This window comes from Ornithorhynchus anatinus, chromosome 10 (assembly GCF_004115215.2).
Source record: "Ornithorhynchus anatinus isolate Pmale09 chromosome 10, mOrnAna1.pri.v4, whole genome shotgun sequence".
Taxonomy (NCBI): Eukaryota; Metazoa; Chordata; class Mammalia; order Monotremata; family Ornithorhynchidae; genus Ornithorhynchus; species Ornithorhynchus anatinus.
Window position 1 is genome coordinate 48,355,865 of NC_041737.1, and position 19,243 is coordinate 48,375,107.

At 55.7% G+C, this 19,243-nt stretch overlaps 1 protein-coding gene across 2 annotated transcripts in view; it reads right to left on the reverse strand.

Moving 5' to 3' along the window:
- Positions 1 to 19,243, reverse strand: part of PLXNA4 (plexin A4) — a 309,259-nt gene that overhangs the window by 14,622 nt on the left and 275,394 nt on the right. For both annotated transcript variants that reach the window (XM_029073007.2, XM_029073008.2), the window contains exons 16-25: positions 17,614 to 17,781; positions 16,118 to 16,211; positions 15,413 to 15,652; positions 14,960 to 15,106; positions 14,274 to 14,508; positions 12,409 to 12,551; positions 9,267 to 9,535; positions 8,025 to 8,091; positions 7,038 to 7,184; positions 1,858 to 2,017 (exon numbers count right to left, since the gene is read on the reverse strand). In XM_029073007.2, the coding sequence (XP_028928840.1) occupies positions 1,858 to 2,017; positions 7,038 to 7,184; positions 8,025 to 8,091; positions 9,267 to 9,535; positions 12,409 to 12,551; positions 14,274 to 14,508; positions 14,960 to 15,106; positions 15,413 to 15,652; positions 16,118 to 16,211; positions 17,614 to 17,781 (1,670 nt within the window). The remainder of the gene's footprint in view (positions 1 to 1,857; positions 2,018 to 7,037; positions 7,185 to 8,024; positions 8,092 to 9,266; positions 9,536 to 12,408; positions 12,552 to 14,273; positions 14,509 to 14,959; positions 15,107 to 15,412; positions 15,653 to 16,117; positions 16,212 to 17,613; positions 17,782 to 19,243) is intronic.

Consider the following 19,243-nt stretch of genomic DNA (forward strand, 5'->3'; position numbering starts at 1 on the left):
CTCACAGCTCTCTCCCACTTCCTCTGTCAAAGCCAGCCTGTTCCAGGGCTGGGAAGGTGGATTTCTGCTTCCATGAGACTCAATGGCTTCACTTTTCCCAAATGGAGTCAAGCGAGGAAGCTCTGCTAGTGGAGGCCAGAGGGCAGGGCTTTTGCCCTTTGTAAGCCCTGCCCTGCTCACTATCAGCTGGACTCTGCTCAAGATGGAAACTGTCTGCACAGAAGCCCCGGACCCTTGTAGGTTGCCTGTAATAATTAGTGATTGTGGTTATTTGCTGAGTGCTTACTATGTGCCAAGCACTCTACTAAGCGCTGGGAAAGATACAAGATAAATTAGGTTGTATTATCCCTGTTTCACATGGGGCTCGCAGCCTAAGTAGGAGGGAGAGCAGGAATTGATGTTTTTTAAAACGTATTTGTTAAGCCCTTACTATATGACAGGCACTGACATAAGCGCTGGGGTAACTAGTCAGGTTGGACAAAGTCCATGTCCCACAAGGTGGTCACCGTCTTAATTCTCCTTTTACGGATGAGGTAACTGAGGCACAGAGAAGTGAAGTGACTTGCCCAAGGTCACACAGTAGACAAGTGGCGGACCAGGGATTAGAACTTGGAGTTGCTGACCCCCAGGCCCGTGCTCTATCCGTTAAGCCCAGAGAAGTGAAGTGAATTGCCCAAGGTCACCCAGCAGGTAAGTGGCAAAGCCAAAATTAGAACCCAAGTCCTCTGATTCCCTGGCTTGGGGTCTTTCCACTGGACTACACTGATTCAGTGCCTGTGTCCTCTAACTGGCCCCTGGCTGGCTGGCCTAGAGAAGAGATGATAACGGAGTATGGTGGGAGGTGGGGAAGGCAGAAGGAAAGGTGACCTCACCATTCATATTCATGACACCAAGTGAAAATAGCTCACTCTGCCCTCTCTCGCTGGCCGTCCTCTGTCCGAGCCCCTCACCCGCCAGGCACCCAGTGCCCCACTCTCAGCTCCAAGTACAATAGACAGACCCACTCACAATCCAATTTGTTACGCTTCCACCTTCCAGGGAGAGAGGAAAGTGGGAAAAAAAAACCCATTATCTTTATCTCTTCTCCCCATCAGGAGCACCGGTAAATGCAAACTGAGGAGACAGCTGCTGTGAACTCTTTATATTTCACTCAGAAGATAGTGTATCTTTTTATTGCATGCAGGAATTACTTATTTAAAAAAATAGATCCTTTCAGCATGACTAGAGCAGAGCGGGCACAGGCGGGTGAGCGGGTGGCTCTGGGAGCTGGCGATGGCAGGAACCTGGGTGCCTTTGGAGAGGTGCCCGGGCACCGAGAGCTGGGCCCTCGTCTGGCCTAGTGGCGGGAGTAAGGGCGGGAAGTCAGAGGACGTGCGTTCTAATCCTGGATCCTCCACTTGTCTGCTGTATGAACTTGGGCAAGTCACTTAACTTCTCTGTGCCTCAGTTACCTCATCTGTAAAATGGGAATTAAGACTGTGAGTCCCACTTGGGACATGGGACTGTGTCCACATGGGGCTCAATCTTAATCCCCCTTTTACAGATGAAGTAACTGAGGCACAGAGAAGCGACTTACCCCAGGTTACTTAGCAGACAAGAGGCGGAGGCAAGCTTAGAACCCCGGTCCTTCTGACTCCCAGGCCCATGCTCAATCCACTAGGCCATGCCGCTACTCCTGTCACGGCACACGTGCTCCGGGGTCCCGTGTGATGGGATCCCCGACAGCACCTTCCCCTCTCCGCCGCACATGAGTACACTATGGCAGTCTCCTGTGACCCCTCTCACTAAAGACGCTGTCATGTCCAGCCCCCACCGGGCCCGGAACGCTCAGACCCCCAGGGGGCTGGAGGGACCTACCCAGGTCCATGTCTGCGGCTTTCGGCCGGTGAGAGCAGGGCACGTTCTTGAAGATGGCGTCTAGGATCTTCTCCTTGACCTGGGTGATGGTGTCACAGTTGAGGATCTTGACCGGTATCTCGGGGCTGTTGACATTGTCAGGGTTGACGCAGCTCAGCACCTGAGTGAGAGGGCAAGCGGATGGCGGTGATGAGGGCGGGACCGGGGAAAGAGGAGAGATGGGGGGAAGCTGCTGCCGTTTCCCTGGACCCCCCACCATCACCACGATCACTGTCCCGATCCCTGCTCTATGCCTCCTTGCTGGGATACAGCAGCATCCCAGGACTTCTGCACAGAATTGGTACCACTGTTTTAAGTTCAGGTGAACTGCATTAAGCAAAGAAGTCTAAATGGTTGATTTCTGAAAGCTGTGCAATCTTGAAATAAAAATAATAATAATTATGGTATTTATTAAGCGCTTACTAGGTGCCAAGCACTGTTCTAAGCACTACGGTAGATACAAGGTAATCATGTTGTCCCTCGTGGGGCTCACAGTCTTAATCCTCATTTACAGATTAGGTAACTGAGGCCCAGAGAAATGAAGTGGCTTGCCCGAGGTCACACAGCAGACAAGTGGCGGAGACGGGATTAGAACCCACGTCCTCTGACTCCCAAGCCCGTGCTCTTTCCGCCAAGTCACACCGCTTCTCAAAACTCAACAATGTCCAAGTCACCTACCACCACTTCAGAGTGACATTGATGGCCTTCAGGACCACTGCCCTGACCCTTTTTCTTCATCCAGATTACCGAATGACACTCAAGGGGATGGAGGAGCCTTTCAAATAACAAGAGCCAAATCCACTCACATTTCTCTTTCCACCTCAGGGAGTTTTCATACCATGTGAGGGACTGTGGGGAAACCACGCTACAACAATCACTGATTCAATGGGACTCAATAAGCTAGAAGGTGTCGGGCAGGAAGATTCCACTGGAACTGATATTTGTTTATTCAAATTCTTACGTCATTGCTCTGCCCATCACTAGCAGAGCATTCGACACCCTTGCCCCTGGTTTTTTTTTTGGCATTTATTAAGCACTTAGTATGTGCCAGGCACTGTCCTAAGTCCTGGGAGAGATACAAGGTAAGCAGGTTGGACACTGTCCCTGCTCCACAGAGGGCTCACAGTCTCAATCCCCATTTTATAGACAAGGTAACTGAGGCATAGAGAAGTGAATTGCCCAAGGTCACACAGCAAACGGCAGAGCTGGAATTAGAACCAGGTCCTTTTGACTCCCAGGCCCGAGCTTTATTCACTAAGCCGTGTTGCTGCTGCTTCTTGCATTCCAAATTGTAAAGTTGCAAAACCAGCAAGATTCACTAAAATGCAGTCCTGTGCAATCAGACTGAGGCAGCGGCTGGGCAGTGTAGCTGCATCGATGCACCCCGCCCATTTCTTTCCACATCGATTCTCCTTGTGCCAACTGGGAAGCAGCAAGGCCACACCAAAACAAATCTCTGTTAAAATTCTGATTTTCCATCCTGGAACAAAGTCAGGGCAGGTGGAGACAGGGAGAGGGAGATTGCAAAAAATAGTCTGTCCCTCTCTCTCTCTGTGTCTGCCTGCCTGTCTCTCCCTATGATAGAGCACTTTGTCTTCTTGTTCACAAGATTTCCCACATTCCTCATTCTCTAGGGTTTCTAGGTAAACTGGGGAAAGAGGTTAGCTTGGGCCCTGGTTCTTTGTCTTCTACTTCTGAGTCACTGTATGTCAGGACAGGTTTCTGCCTGGCTCTAGGCCTCAGCACCTTCCTCCCTCCTTCTCTGGTTAGCAGGGTCCTTCTTACTCATCCTATCCTGCCTGGATTATTCCATCAGCCTCCTCACTCACCTCCCAGCCTCCTGTCCCTCCCCACTCCAGTCCCAGATCAGGCTGCTGCCAGGATCGTTCTGCTACAAAAACGTTCATGACGTGTTTATCCGCTCCTCAAAAACCTCCAGTGGTTGCCCATCCACCTCCGTATCAAACAAAAACTCCTCACCACTGGCTTCAAAGCACTCAATCACCCTGCCCCGTCCTACCTCACTACTCTCCTATTTCAACTCAGCCGGCACACTTTGCTCCTCTAATGCTAACCTTCCCACTGTGCCTCGGTCCCGTCTATCTCGCCGCCGACCCCTCGCCTACGTCCCACCTCTGGCCTGTAACACCCTCCCTCCTCAAATCTGACAAAATTACTCTCCCCCGCTTCAAAGCCTTACTGAAGGCACATCTTCTCCAAGAGACCTTCCCTGACTAAGCCCCCCCTTCCTCTTCTCCCACTCCCTCTGCGTCGCTCTGACTTGCTCCCTTTGTTCTCCCCCCGGCCACCCAGCCCCATAGCACTTATATATATATATCTGTAATTTATTTATATTAATGCCTGCCTCCTGTCCTGCCGCCCCAGACTGTAAGCTCACTGTGGGCAGGAAATGTATCTGTTTATTGTTCTATTGTACTCTCCCAAGTGCTTAGAACAGTGCTCTGCACACAGTAACTGCTCAATAAACATGATTGATTGAATGAATGAATACTCCCGTGCACTGGAACCAAAAGGGGCAGGGTCCTGACATGACGCTGCTGACACGAGCCCTCCCCAACATCCTGAGATCTCCTCTGCTGAAGATCCGACTGGGGCACAGCTGGGATTGCCATCTCCTGCCCCTGGCTGGCCCTTCTCACTCTCCCCTCCCCCCACTCCTCCCAACCCCTAGTATGAACTTTCCCTGTCCCACATCCATTTCCCAGAAGCCCCATCTGGCCCGAGGAGCCAGGCCATGGCCCGCCATGGCCCGCCATGGCCATGTGGTGACAATTACAACCCAATCCCCTTGATGTCTGACCTTCCTTGGCAGCCAGACTGTTGCTCTGAGCCTTCTGGGAACATGCCTATTGCATTAGAGGGAAAAAAATCCTGACACTTGAAAGCAAGATGCTAACCCTAAATGTCGGTGCTGGGAGGGAGACGCACTGAGTCACGTACTCATCCTGGGTGGCTCTTTGCCCAGTGCCCTGCATTCTGTCTCCTCTCCCCTGCTCCAGGGTTCCGCGGCAGCCCGACTGTTGGGGCTGTTACCAAGGGCAGAGGGCAGGAGAGGGGAAGTGGGTGGGGAGAACTGCTCTCTCTCCTTAGGGGCTGGGAACAGGTTCCCGGGCAGAGATGGGGATGCTCTGTGTAGCTAAAGGGATGGGGGTCTTAGGTGACTAAATTAAATCACTCCTACTGATTTTAAATCTGACTAGTTCCATCCTCAGGAGGTGTGGCGAATCAGCGATTCTCACTCTCTATTGAACCACTTTTGATATATTTAAATCTCACCCCAGGCACCTCCTCCAGCCTGGTCTTTCCTTTTCTAGGCTAGGCTACACAGCCCCAACTACTTCAGTGTTTTCTCCCGACTACTCTTCTCCAGAGCCTCCCTGTCTCCCCCATATCATGGTGATGATAATAATAATAATAATATAATAATAATATTTGTTCAGTACTTATTAGGGTAGATACAAGATAATCAGGTTGGTCACAGTCCTTGTCCCATGTAGGACTCGCAGTCTAAGTAGAAGGGAGAACAGGTATTGAAGCCCCATTTCACAGATGAGGAAATGGAGGCAGAGAGGAAGTGAAATGATTTGCCCAAGGTCACACAACAGGCAAGTGGTAGACCTGGGGTTGGAACCCAGGACCTCTGGCTCCTAGGTCCGGGCTTTTTTCATTAGGGCAATCTGTTTCTCCTTCATTCTTTACTTCCTTCCTCCAGTTACTTACGTATTCCCCTCTAGGGAGACCTGGAAGGAAAGATTCCCTTCTGTAGATCTAGAGCATAAACTTTGCCCACCCTCCAGAGAGCTCCAGGGGAGAAGTGCCAAGCAAGGAAGGGAAGGAGAGAAAGAAACCCCAGGGTTAGGCAGAAGAGAGGTAGAGGGTTTGGTGCCTGGTTCACTGAGAAATCTCCTTAATTCCCCCTTACCAGAGTCTCTTGTCTTTCCCCTCTTAGTGAGAGTCACTCCAGCCTCGCCTTCAGCAAGGTGAGGACTAGAAGTCAGAAGCCTTATTTATTTCATAGTCCGCTCCTCTGAATCCCCACCAGCAAAGCCCGATCTCTAAATTGGTTAAGATTCTTATCGGATGGATTCATCCAGTGCTCTGAGATGGGAATGAGAAAGGCAGATGATCACGGTGACCCCAAGGAGAGGAGAGGGGCTGCGTTTAATGCTGAGGTGCTTTACTACCTCCCTGGTCCACCCTGGAGGCTGAAGGTCCCCAAGAGGGGCAGGGCGGGGAGGAGGGGGCAGGGGCGGGGCAGGACAGGGGCAGGGCGCGGCCAGGCAGCCTTGAGGCGCTCTGTCCAGTCCATCCCCTGCTTCCTCTCTCCCTCCCACTTCCTTTCCATTTCCTTTCCCATTTCTCTCTCTCTGGCTCTCTCCTCTCCCAATTGATTTATGTACCCACTTGGGTTGATGACAGTATTTGTATTTATTCTTTCACTGTTGTATAGTCATCCGTTATGTCTGCTCGTCGTCCCCGTGAGACTGTCTGCCCCCTGGGGACAGGTTCACATCTGTCCAGTCTCTGAAGGCCTCCAAGAAGCTAATAGGGTGTGGTGTTGGGCCCGCGGTCAGTCCTGGAGTCTCACCTGGCTTTTCTCTTCCCACCCAACTCCCCCTGCGGAGCCTGGGGGGAGCATGGATGACGGTCTCCCCAAGATCTGCACAAGAAACTCCTTTCCCAGGCACATGAAAACCAAGATGGAGGGGATCCCCTCTTCCCGCCGCCCAGGAACGGAAGCTGAGATAGATGACTAGGAACCAGGACCCCTGGGTCCCTTGCTCTGGGGCAGGCAGAACAACTGAAGCTCTGAGGGTGGAAGGGTCTCCGAGCTACCTCGGAAGCCCACGGCAAGGTGGGGCCTAAAATCCAAGAGACTTACGGCTCCCAAATCCACGGTCAGGCCACCGGACCCGATGTCTCTTCCCTCGGATGACAGGGATGCCGTTGGTGCCGGGGCTTTGAACCCAACTCTACTTGCTCCCGCCCCTGGCGGGAACCTTGAGGTCAGGTCTCCAGCCCTGCTGACCCCTCTCCCGGCAAGAAGGAGACCAACAGCTGCCCCACCGGATCCACCCTCGGCCCCACGCCCGGCCTGCGGCCTCCGGGCGGCCCCTCACCAGGGTCTTGTAGTCGATCTGCTGGCGGATGAGCTTGTCTTCGCTCAGAGAGTAGCGGGCCTCGCCCGTGATGGCGTCGATGGGGCCCTTTTCCATCTGCTGCTTGATGGCACAGAATAAGGAGAAGAGGGGCTCCCCCGCACACTCCTGTGGAGAGAGGGGCCGGGTCCAGCTGAGCCCCTGGCCCCCATGTGGGCCAAGTCCTCACATCGCTTCCCTTGCACCCCTATTGAGCGTCACTCTCCCCTCTTCCCCAGCCCTCAACGAGGATGCCTTCACCCCTGGAGAACGGCGGAAGGTTCAGGGTGACTTCCCTGCCCCCGCACCCTGCTTCCCAAGCCTTCTCCTTTGCCAGGGCCGGTGGGCAGCTGCACTTGGTACAGTGCTCTGCACACAGTAAGCACTCTGTAAATACTGCCTCTTGAGACCAGCAGCTACAGATCTGTGGCTCCACCTCTGTAGCCTGAACCCTGGCCAGTCTCAGGCACTGTATTGTTCTGGTTCTCCCTGCCTGCCCTGAGGCACTGCTTTCCCTTTGTTTTCCTCTTCCTTCCCCTTCAAGCTGCATCTCCCCCACAGTTTCTCTCCGCTTTCCCCAAGAAAACAAGTCAATAATTAGAAGTCCAATGACCTCTCCATCTGCTAGACCCCGGGACAGCGTATCAGCCTCTGGGTTCCTGAAGGGACTCATCAGCCCCAAGTTCCCCCTGAAGCGGGAAGGAGTGTGGGTGAAGCATAGGTCCAGAGGGCTTTCTGCTGGGAATGGGATTCTGTCCCGGAAATGCCGGCAGAGACCCGCCAGTGCTGAGCCAGGCTGGAGAAGCGGGCTCCTGAACCCTGCCCCCTCTCCCGGCAATGGCTCCCGGCTGGAGGAAGTGGTCAGTGTGGGGTAGAGGAGAGGGTATGACTGGGGTCTGTGAGGATGGGGAGGGAGGTAACTAAGGGTCCCGAGGAAGGCTAAGTAGGAGAAGGGCCACGCCTTCTTACCTTGAGGAACTTATAGAGTAGGAACGTGAACCAGTTGGTCAGCATCTTCTCAGCCACCGATTCTGTCCTGGGGCAGACCGAGGAAAGGGTGTTAGTGTCCCCAGGCTGGGGGAGGAAGGAAGGCAGGGAAGGAGGAGAACGGGCTGCTCAGACTCCAGGCTGGCAGACTGGGTGCCGGCTCTGCCACCCCAGGGAAGTCTGTCCCTAAAACCCAGCTGGCACTGCCCGCTCAGCGCACCCATAGACAGAAGCCCCCGAGCGGCCCTGGCTCCAACTCTCTGATCCAGACTTTGGGGGGGGGAGCACCTTCCCATGACCTAGTAGTGAGGGAGGCCCCAGGCTGGTCAGGGGAATTGGCAGAAGGCTTCTTAATCTGGTTCGTTGAGAGAGAGGGGTGTGGTCAAAGGGGGCTGGAAAAGGGACTGAGGATGGGATGTAGGGGAACAGCCATAGTGGGGTTGGTCTGGAGAAGCAGAGGCCGGAGGGGGCATCAGGCAGCAATCTTCAGGCGCAACCCCCAAGGTGCAGGTGGCTAGGGTGTGGGCAGGTGCCCATGCCGATGCTCTCGGTCACCCCCGAGGGCAGCCGGGGAGGGAGCTGGGAGAAGAGCAGGGAGGGAGGGAGTGCTATAAGGGAAATGGAAATTTTCAACACACACATTTGAAGTAGCAAGAAGCTGAGTGGCCTAATGGATAGGACACGAACCAAGGAATCGGAGGACCTGGGTTCTAATCCCAGCTCTGTCACATGTCTCCTGTGTGACCCTGGGCAAGTCACTTCTGTGTACCTCAGTTACCCCATCTATAAAATGGGGATTAAGATGGAAAACCCCATGTAGGACAAGACAGTTATCTTGTATCTACCTCAGAGGTAACTACAGTGCCAGGCACATAAGCACTGAACAACCATAAAAAAACAGAGGTTTGTTCTCTTGTGCTTGGGAGAGGGGAAGGGTCCAGACTTGGGGTGATAGACCGAACACCCTCCAGCCCTCAGATTTTCTGGGGGTCAGGCAGAAGTGGGTAGAGAGAGTCTAAACATTGGTGAGGGAAGAAGTGGAAGGAGCGGGGAGAATCTAGTAAAAAGGATGAAGCAAAAATATATCCAGCCCCAGTGGAGCTCTGGTTTTTATGGGCCAGGGGCCTAGAGGTCCAGACCTGGGAAGAGTCTCAAGAGGTCACAGGGTCCAGCCCCACATTCCACCCCCTGGACGGGCCCAGAGGGATGCTCGCCCACACTCACCTGCGCAGCAGCAGCTTGGGGTGGTTCTTGCTCTCTAGATTCTTGTCGATGAGATCGGCGAGCAGCTGCTTGAGCACGTCAGTGGCGTACTCGAGCTTGCCCTGCAGGCCGGTCATGATGAGCGAGGCCACGTTCCCACGATCCCGCATGGAGAAGCTGCGCTGGGACTCCAGGGTGCGGACGAAGGACAGCAGAAACACTTTGTTGTTGATGAGCTGGGCGAACAGCTTCAGCCCCTTCTCCACTCGCTCCTGCCGGTACCCGGGCACCTGTGGAGGAACAGAGGGGTGTGGGTCAGATGCCACCGTGCTGAGGGCAGAGGTGATGGGGTGCTGGCAACACCTCCTGGCTACCCTTGGGGACTAACGGGGTGGAGCCCTTGGGCCCAAGGGGAACCACACAGCCTGCTCTATACCCTCTCACCCCTGACCCCTGCACACCCCATTACCCACTTCAATCAATCAATCAATCAGTTGAATTTATTGAGAACTTACTGTGTGCAGAACATTGCACTAAGTCTTTGGGGGAGTGCCATGTAACAGAGTTGATAGATACGTTCCCTACCCACAACAAGCTTACAGTCTAGAGGGGGAGACAGACATTAATGTAAATAAATTACAGATATGTACATGAATGCTGTGGGACGAGTGAATAAAGGGCGGAAATCCAAGGGCAAGGATGACGCGAAAGGGAATGGGAGAAGAGGAAATGAGGACTTAATCGGGGAAGACCTCTTGGAGGCGATGAGTTTTAATAAGGTTTTGCAGGTTGGGAGAGTGATCATCTGTCAGATACGAAGAGGGCGGGTGTTTCAGGCCAGAAGTAGGATGTGGATGAGGGGTCAGTGGTGAGATAGACAAGACTGAGGTACAGTGAATAGGTTGGCATTAGAGGAGTGAAGTTTAAGGGCAGGGTTGTAGTAGGAAAGCAGCCAGGTAAGGTAGGAGGGGGCAAGGTGATTGAGTAGCTTTAAAGCCGATGGCAAGGAGTTTCTGTTTAATATGGGGGTGACCACTTCCACTAAAATGCCATCCATGTGGGGTAGAATGCAATGGTCTAGGGGGCTGACGTTCCCAGAGCGAGAATCTGGGCACCCCAAGTCCCAGTTTGGAGCCTGGGCAGGCTGTCTCCCTGCCTAAGACGCTGCGATGGCCTGAAAGCCCCTGAGAGGGACAGCGGGTGGAGAAAGCCTGGCAGCCAAGACCCCAAGAGGTCCTTGCTCCCCTGTGGGAGCCGGACCCAGAACCAGTCTGAGTGCAGACACGGCAGCAAAAGGTGATTTCTGCTCAGGCTTTGCAGCAAGCCACTTGTCAGCAGGTTTATCGGAAATGAGAAGGCCCTGGAACCCGCCCCAAACAGAGTCTGTCTCTGACGGGTAGCCGTCACGTGGACTCCTTGCTCAGCAAAAATGGAGCTGAATTAGTTGGATTTATTTTTCACGCTTTTATGGCCCCAGGTCCGTGGACAGATCTGGGGAGCGGTAGGGATGGAGGCCGAGGGCCTGAGACCGTTAACTTCTCGATGGGGAAAGGACAGGCAGATTTAGGTCCACTGCTAGGCAGATGCTACCTCAGGGTGGGCTGTGTCACAGCTGCGGGGAACAGAGGGATGTGAGAGAGACAGAGAAAAAGAAAGACAGAGAATGAGAGGGAATGAGGATGAACGAAAGCGTGAGAGAACAAGAGAATAAGAATGAGAGAGTGAACAGGAGAGAATATGAGAAAATGAAAGAGAGAATGAGAGAACAAAGGAAGGAGAATAGGAGAACGAGAGAATAACCCTGCTCACAATAAGTGCTCAATAAATACCATTGACTGATTGATTCCAGCCAGTACCCGTTACTCTGGCCAAGTGAGCCTCCTCCCCACCCGGCCACTTCCCGTGCTACTCCAAGCCTCTGCATAGATCAGAGCTGTCTCCCATGCTCTGCCCAGGAACTCCCTACATTGTTCCCCTAGAATCCCCTCCCGCAACGAGAGGTCAGATGCAAAGTCAGAAACTGCCCTGGTGACCTCCCCCAGGCTTCATCCTTCTCCAGGTGATTCCTCCTTGGCAGGTGGGCAGGGGAAAAGACTGGCACAGGGTGGGAGCAGGCAAAGTGGGGAAAGGCACTGGTTGTTTCCCCTCGACGGGTTGGCGGGTGGGGAATGGCACCAGGCAGGCAGCAGCAGTTCCCTGAGGTGCTCTGCCAGTGTCTCCCCTGAAGTTCCCGTCAGAACCCAAGAGGGCCTCATTTTCTGGGGGAAGAGACCCTGCATTGGGTCTGCTCTTCTGCTGTGTGAGCTCCCAGCAGGGGAGTGGGCAGAGGGGGTCGCGGAGGGTCAGGGAAAGGGGCCGGGGAGCGGGGGCGGAGGGAAGCAGGAAAACCGCCGGTGGACAGTGGCCCCAAAGCTTCCTGCTGAGGTGCCTGTGAGGCATAGCCTGCCCGGAGCTTCTGAAGGTCAAAATGAAGGACAAGATGCAGAGAGGAAACCAGCCCAAGTCAACCCTGTGATGGAGATATTCCAGACAAGACAACTAACCTTCACACACACACATACACTCACATGCACACACTCCCTACATACATACAAAAACGCTTACAAATACACCGACACTCTCTTTATACAGAGACACCAACATTTTCCCTTGCACAAACCCAGTGCCTTACATACACACAGACATGCTTCCTTACACACATACACACACATTCTCTTTCTCTCACACACACACACACACACACACTCCCTTACACATACACGCACACACACAAAATCCCTTATAGACACCATCACTTTCCTTTGCACACACCCAACCCCTTACCCACACACATAAAACCCCTTACAGACATCAACACTTTCCCTTGCACACACCCAACCCCTTATACACACACTGTCACTCTCATCTTTTACACACACACACACACATACCCCCCACACCCAACATGCTTCCTAAAACACACACGCAGACAAACACCCCTGCTCCGGTCCCACCCCCTGCCTCCCCAGACAAGTTCCAGACTCCCGAACCCGCTCGCTGCTTTTCTGCAGGGGGCTGCAACAGGCCACCTCCCCTGCTGGGGTTTCTGTGCCTGACCCATCTGGACCGGGGGCTCGGGACCGCTCAGCACAGCTGCAAGCACAGGGATCTGGGGCAGCGTTACCTCCAGGTCCCGCAGGACGGGGTGGGCCTCGATCCCAGGGAACAGCACTCGCATGGTGTAAGTCCGGTAGTCCAAGAAGGGAATCCCCGCTCCGTCCAGGTCACTGGTCAGCTCGTGGATGTCCGTCTGCAGCTCGGCAAAAGCTGTGAGTGATCAGAAGCCCATGAGAAGGCTGGTCGGGAGGCGGTGGGAGAGGGGTCGGGGGAGGCAGGGTCAAGACCCAGAGTTCGGGGTGGTATTCTGGGTTGCCAACCTCCAGGAAGGGCTGCCCAAGGCCATTCCTTCCGGACCCAAAGGATCACCAGGGAAGACCCTGCATCCCAGTCTCAATGGCGGTTGTCTCAGCTAGGTGGGCCCTGAGGTGACCCCACAGATGGGCCTGATTTTAGGTGGTATTCCCTGACAGACAGGGACACAGCCCTCCCACTGGAGAGTAACATGCTACCTGCTTCCCAGCATCACCAGTGCAAACATAAATCAGCCCCAGGAGATCCTCAGCATCCTCAGATTGTTAGTTGCTGGAAGTCTGTGGATGCACACGGACGTGTGTGTCTCTAGCTTCTGAAGCCATCGATAACTTTAATGTTAACTTCCAAGAACATCAGGAAAAGCACCAGTCTCACAACTTCCTGTGTCGTGGGCCACTCCAGGAAGCCAGTCCCATTCCCAACTCTTTCTCAGAAGCAGCGGACCCTCTATGGACAGCCTGACCAGATTCTGACTCCCCATTGAAGAGCTAATTACTCCCCCACCTCACTGCCCTAAAATCCCCAGCCTCCTCCGCCCCACTGAAACTCCTGGAGAGACCTTACCAGGGGAGAAAAGAGGAAGAGCAAGGTGGGGGAGGAGGAAGGGAAGGAGGAGGAAGAGGAGGTGGGGAGGAGGAGTGTTGCTCCTTTTAATCGGACTGAAACTGAGCTACGGCCCAGCTCCTCCAACATGCAAAGCACACGAAACATGAAATCACTAACCCTAATCGGGGGAAGGGCACGGGATAGGGGAAAAAATTAAGTGGTATGAATAGAAGAAAGGGCATTATTAACAGTCCCATATGTAGGATGCAGGGTGGGCTGCTGAAAGAAAACGAACAGGACAAGACAAAACTGTTTTTCCCTCCAGAAAGCGCTCAGGGCGGTCCGAGGCACTCCGTGGGTGGGCTTGATGTCATCTCCCAGGATGGATGCCTGGCAGATTTCTCCAACACGGTCTGCGGGCAAGGCCCAGCCCATCAGCCCTTCCTGGGTGAGTCCTGGAAATTGGCTGAGGACTATGGAAGCCAGGTGCAGATATGCTCAGATGTGCGGGGATGCTGGGTTTCCCTGGGTCTCTAGGCGATGATGGGCAACCCCTGGCATGTTCTTCCCCATCAGCCTGAGTGCCAGAACGCCCCTAGGGCCCGCCCCCAACTTGGCACTGGGGCCCGGTCTTGGGCTGCTCCTCAGGTCTGGTCCCCAAGTTTGCCGATGGTAGACTACCAGAGATGGGCTGCGGGGTCTGGTGGGCACGGGTGGGCCAGGGGACTGGCCCTCACCCACAAGGCTGGATTTTGCTTTCCCCAGATCCACTGCCAAGAGAAAAATCCCGGGAGTCCCACCAGGCCACTTCTGGAGCCCAGGTGGCCCCCCAAAGGGCTCAGCTGTCTGAGAATCAGGGGGCCTCTGTGCCGGGGAAGGTGGTGACGGTCCCACTGCCGTGGGTAGGGCACCACCCCCAGAGGCATGCCTTAGCCAGCCATCCCACCTTCCTGCCTGGTCTCAATGAGCTGGGGTCCCTACCCTGGTCCACCCCTGCCTCTCTTGCTCTTCTCACCCCTGGTCTGGCCTAGCCTGACGCCATCGACCCGGTGGGGTGCCCTAGGCTGTTACCTTCCTTGCACTCGAGCGCCACGCGGGACTCCAGGTTGTCCATCTGCATCTGCAACCGCTTGAGGGTGAGGTCGCTCTCGCGTGACTTGCGCTTGTAGGCGATGAGCACGGCCACGATGAAGACGAGGAGCAGCCCGCCGGCGGCGGCGATGCTGACGATGGCAGGCAGGCTGAGCGGGCTGTCCGGGGAGATGTACACCGTCCCCGGGGAAAACTCCAGACCCCCGACGCGAGCCTGCCGACATACGGGGTGGGGGCGGGGGGGTTGGAGGGGCCCCTATTCAGAATTTACCCCCCCCACTCCCTGTCATTTACTCCTTCGGGAACCTGTGAGAAAACTCTCCTGATTTGTCCCCGAGCAACCTGGCAACAGGTGACCGACTGGGCCACCAGAGTCCACGGCCCCATTTCCAGAATGGGGAAACTGAGGCCCAGCAGGTGGCTGGTGGAAGCGGGATGGATGCTCCTGGGCCCTATCCCAGCTGCCAGCCAGGGCTGCCTCTGCCAGCCAGGGGATCTAAAATCACCAGGCAGAGCTGGATGACAAAGCTGGACCAGCTAGCATGAGGCCACAAAGTGAGCTGCAGGTTGGAGCTCAGCGCCAAGCACAGAGCGCCCCGCGGCGCCTTGTCCACCTCTGCCGCTCAGTACCACCCCGTCAGGTCATGCCCCGGCCCCAGACTCACCATGACTTTGTGTCGTCCGATGAGGTTGGGAGATTCGCAGAGCAACTGCACGTCAGACACAGTCACGGTGCAGGGCTTCTCCCCAACGAGCACTGTGTAGTTCAGCTTCACATTCCCACTGGCCACAGGCGGGATCAGGTTCTTGCCCTGGGGGGACGGGAGAGCCCGGGCCCCGCCCTGGTTCAACCCCCATCCCCGGCCGACCCGGCCCCCTTGTGCCCGGGCAACCTCCCACCCCAGCAGGGCCAGTTGGGCTGGCTGGGTGACCCCTGGTGGGACCAGAGTTGGGGGCAAGAGCCCGGAGGTCTGGAGGCCAGGGGCTAGATGGGAGCTGGGCGTTTCCCGGGGCTTCTTGACCCCTCTCTGTTCCATCTGTCCATCCCTCAGCTTCTTCTCCCCACCCCGTGCCCTGCCCCAAATTTCCAGCCCTCCGTAGCCCTCCCCCCACCTCACCTTCAGGATGATGGGAGTGCCCGGTTTGAGTTCCAGGACGCCTGTGGGGCCGAAGGCCTCGAACACAGGGTTGGGGTAGTAGGTGAAGTTGGTCTTGTTGAGGATCAGCAGGGACTGGACGTTGTCCAGGATGAAGCCAAACTCCTCGGGCCGCTCGGCCAGGTCCGCCTGGTGGTCCGGTCCCACGGCGAGGGCCGGAGCCTGGCAGGTCATCTCGGTGGCATTCTGGACCTCGCAGACCTGCAGGGAGGAGCCCAGATGAGGGATGGGGAATCGGGGAGGCTGAGACCTCATCCCAGCTCGTGTCTTATGGGCACACGCCCCTTCAGACACGCATGCATACACACACACACACACAGACATGCACACAAGCGTGCCCATAAAGCACATGGTTGCCCGTACACCTCTGGCTTTATTTGCCCCATTCTCCTTTCCCCACACTTACATACACAACTGGACCCATAAGCATATGATTACACATATACCTTCTGTCTTACTCCAACACACGTGTACACACACACACACTCACTCATTCTCCCTCCTGAACCCCCCAGCCTCAGTGCTCCAAAATCCAGGCGGTCACCAGGACCACAAGCTGAACAAGCCACCAGGGCTCCTCTCCGTTCAAATCCTCCTGTCTCAGAGTTGCCACCCGCCCCCTCCCCAGCCCCGACCCGTACCCTTCCGGCAGGCACCAGGACTCACATTGACGTGCTCCTTCCCGCCATGCTTGGCTCGGATCTGGGGGTTCTGGATGAGGTCCAGGTGGGTCCCCCACACGACAATAGGGGTGTTGCCACTAGGGGAGGAGAGCGGAGAGCTGCGTGAGCCGTAGCCCGGACAGCGGGTCTGGGACAGGATCCCGCCCTCTCTTTCGAGAAGGCGGTTGGCCCCTGCGTGACCCCTCTGGCCTCAGATTGAGGCCTGCCCCCTTCATGTGTTGGGGTGCTGCTTGGGGGCTCTGTTGGTCAGAACTATTCCAACTCACTTCCTTCCCTAGAACAGGGCCGGCGGCAGCTCAGTCACCATCTCGCCGGGTGACTCTGGGGGAACCTCTGCCAGGGCCTTACATCTGGGCTTCCTGCAGGGGACGCTGAGTCACCCCAGCTCCGGTCACCGGCCGGCTGAATCACGCACTGGCCAGCTGGCAGCACCGGGCTGGCCCTACGGGGATGGCCTTGCCCTCAGGGAGCAGATGACTTTCTCTTTTGTCTAAGGAAATCAGGGACCCCAAGCCCATACCCCTTTTGGCTTACAGGACCAGAACCCTGGAAGGGTCTCTTTCCGGCAGAGTGAGCTGAATGAGGGCTGCCCCTCCCTGTGGAGCGCAGGCCTCGCTCCCACAGCTGGGCAGCGAGTTTTCTGTGCTGCCCCTATCCCTCCCTTCAGCCCCCGTGTCCCCCACCCCAACGCTCAGCTTACTCCCTAAAGAGCAGACTCTAAGTCCCCAGGGTCTGAAGAAAGCTCTGCTACCTTGGTCCAGGGGTGGCCTCTTCCCTCCCCCACCAGTTGCCTGCCTCTCTCCAGAAATCAAGGCAGCGTTGTCCAGGGGAAAGAGCACCAGTCTAGGACTCAGGAGACCCTTGTTCTCATCTCAGCTCTGCTGCTGGCCTGCTGTGTGACCACGGACAAGCCACTCTGGTTCTCTGGGCCACAGTTTCCTCCTCTGTAAAATGGGGCAATCCACTCTTCCTCCTTCTTAGACTGTGAGCCCCAGGTAGGACAGGGACTGTGCCCATTTGGATCCCCGTGATTTGCTGAGCACAGTGCTTGGCACCTAGAGAGCGCTTAATACGTTCCATGAAAAAAAGGCATCTGACTGATTTTAGCCTGTGACTTCTGGAATCCCAGAGGTCCTGGTCCCAAAGCCCCCACCTTTCTAGCCACAAGGCTCCCACCCATGGTTGGGAAGTTGCTGGTGGGCTGGGAAGGGGGAGACTTTTTTCCCCTTTGGGGCTTTTCTGAGGATCCCCAAACCTTGATGGACAGAAGGATCCCGCCTTTTGTAGCTGCAGAGAAGGCCAGCGGGGACCAGGCCACTCTCAAGGCTTGAGGTTATCACGGGGGGCCGAGCCCTACCCCTAGCACGGCTGGAGAGGCTACGGCCCCCAGGACTGCATCCAAGGAGCAGCCGGAAGCCCCCTGCTCCATCCAGCGTGCTAGACTGGATCCCAGAGCCCCGGGGAGTGGGGCAACCCCACCTGACGATGCTCCACTCGGGCTCGATCCTCAGGATGGTGGGGTCCTCCACGTACTCAAATTGCAGCTCTTGGGGGATCCGGGCCCGGTCCACCTTCACCGACACCTTGACCTTGTCCAGGCTGGGGTCCGAGGCCGTGGTGTTGCAGACGATGTGCGAGGTGGACCGCCTGCGGGAGGAGCGGGCCCGAGCCCGGTGGGGTCAAGGATGCCCTCTGGGGGCTGACCCGCCCTGTCCCCGGAGAAGCCGAGTGCCAGGGCCCCAGGGTGGTCGAGATAATGGTAAGGGCTTTCTCCCAAGGGATACTGGCACTGAATCCATGGCCTGGGGTCAGGAATTTAGGTCTGCAACAAGAGGTGTGGGGCTCCCCCTCCTCATCTCCTCATCACCCCCGCTCCCCCCTTCAGGCCTGCCGTGGTTTCTAACCTGGGACTCTGGGGCCACCACCAGTCACTAGGGGACTTCAGGCACAGGGTTGTGGTGGTAGGGTCCTCTGACCTCTGGGGCTGGGGGTAGCTGGGCCTGGCTCTGGGGACCTCTTGCCCAGGTCTTGCCCCAGACAGGAAGGCACGTTAGGGGCAGAGTAGATTCCCAGACGGGGAGGCAGGAGGAAGCCCAAGGACAGCTCCAGCTCCAACTTCTCCTATTCCTCACCTCGACCGTGGGGCACCTCGGCTCGGGCTGGGCCCCTCCGTTCCCAGCTGAGAGGAGCCAAGGAGGTGGTGTGGCAGGGGCGGGGGAGGGATTTGGGGGAATGTCGAAGAGGGAGAGGAGGAAGAGCTATGGAGAGAGTCAATCAGGAGCTAAGGAGGGAGTTGAGGGGAGCCCCAAGCCTGGAGACAGGCGATGGGGGAGCCGGTGAACTCAGGGAACCCAATGAAGCCATTTCCGAAATCTCACTGGACTCTTTCCCTTGCCCTCCTCCTTGGCAGCTCTGGCCCCCCTTCTCCGTGCCACCTGCTGATGATGCCCCTTATCCCTGCTTCGAAATCCTCACTACAGCCCAGGTGACTTGAACAGTGTATTTCTGGAGGCCTCGGTTCTAATCCCGGCTCCCCAACTTGCCCGCCTCGATCTTGTCTATCTCACCGCTCACCTTTTGCCCACATCCTGCCTCTGTCCTGGAATGCTCTCCATCTTCATATTTTACAGACCACTGCTCTCCCCATCTTTCAAAACCTTACTGAAGGCACATCTTCTTCAAGATGCCTTCCCCGATTAAGCCCTGTTTTTCTTTTCTTCCACTCCCTTCTGTGTCACCCTGACTTGCTTCCATCGCCCGTCCCAGCCCCACGGCACTTATGTGTCTCTTTGTAATTTAATTTATATTGTCTGTCTCCCCCTCTAGACTGTAAGCTCATTGTGGGCAGGGAATGTGTCTGATATATTGTTATATTATACTTTCACAAACAGTACGGTTCTCTGCACACAGTAAGCGCTCAATAAAATTTTTTAACTGACTGCTGCTACGTGACCATGGCCAAGTCATTTAACTTCTCTGTGCCTCGTTTCCAACAACTCTAAAATGGGGGTCAAAACACCTGTTCTTCCTCCTCCCTCAGGCTGTGAGTCCCGTCTGGAAAAGGAACTGTGTCCGATCTGCTTCAGTTATATCTACCCCAGTGCTTAGC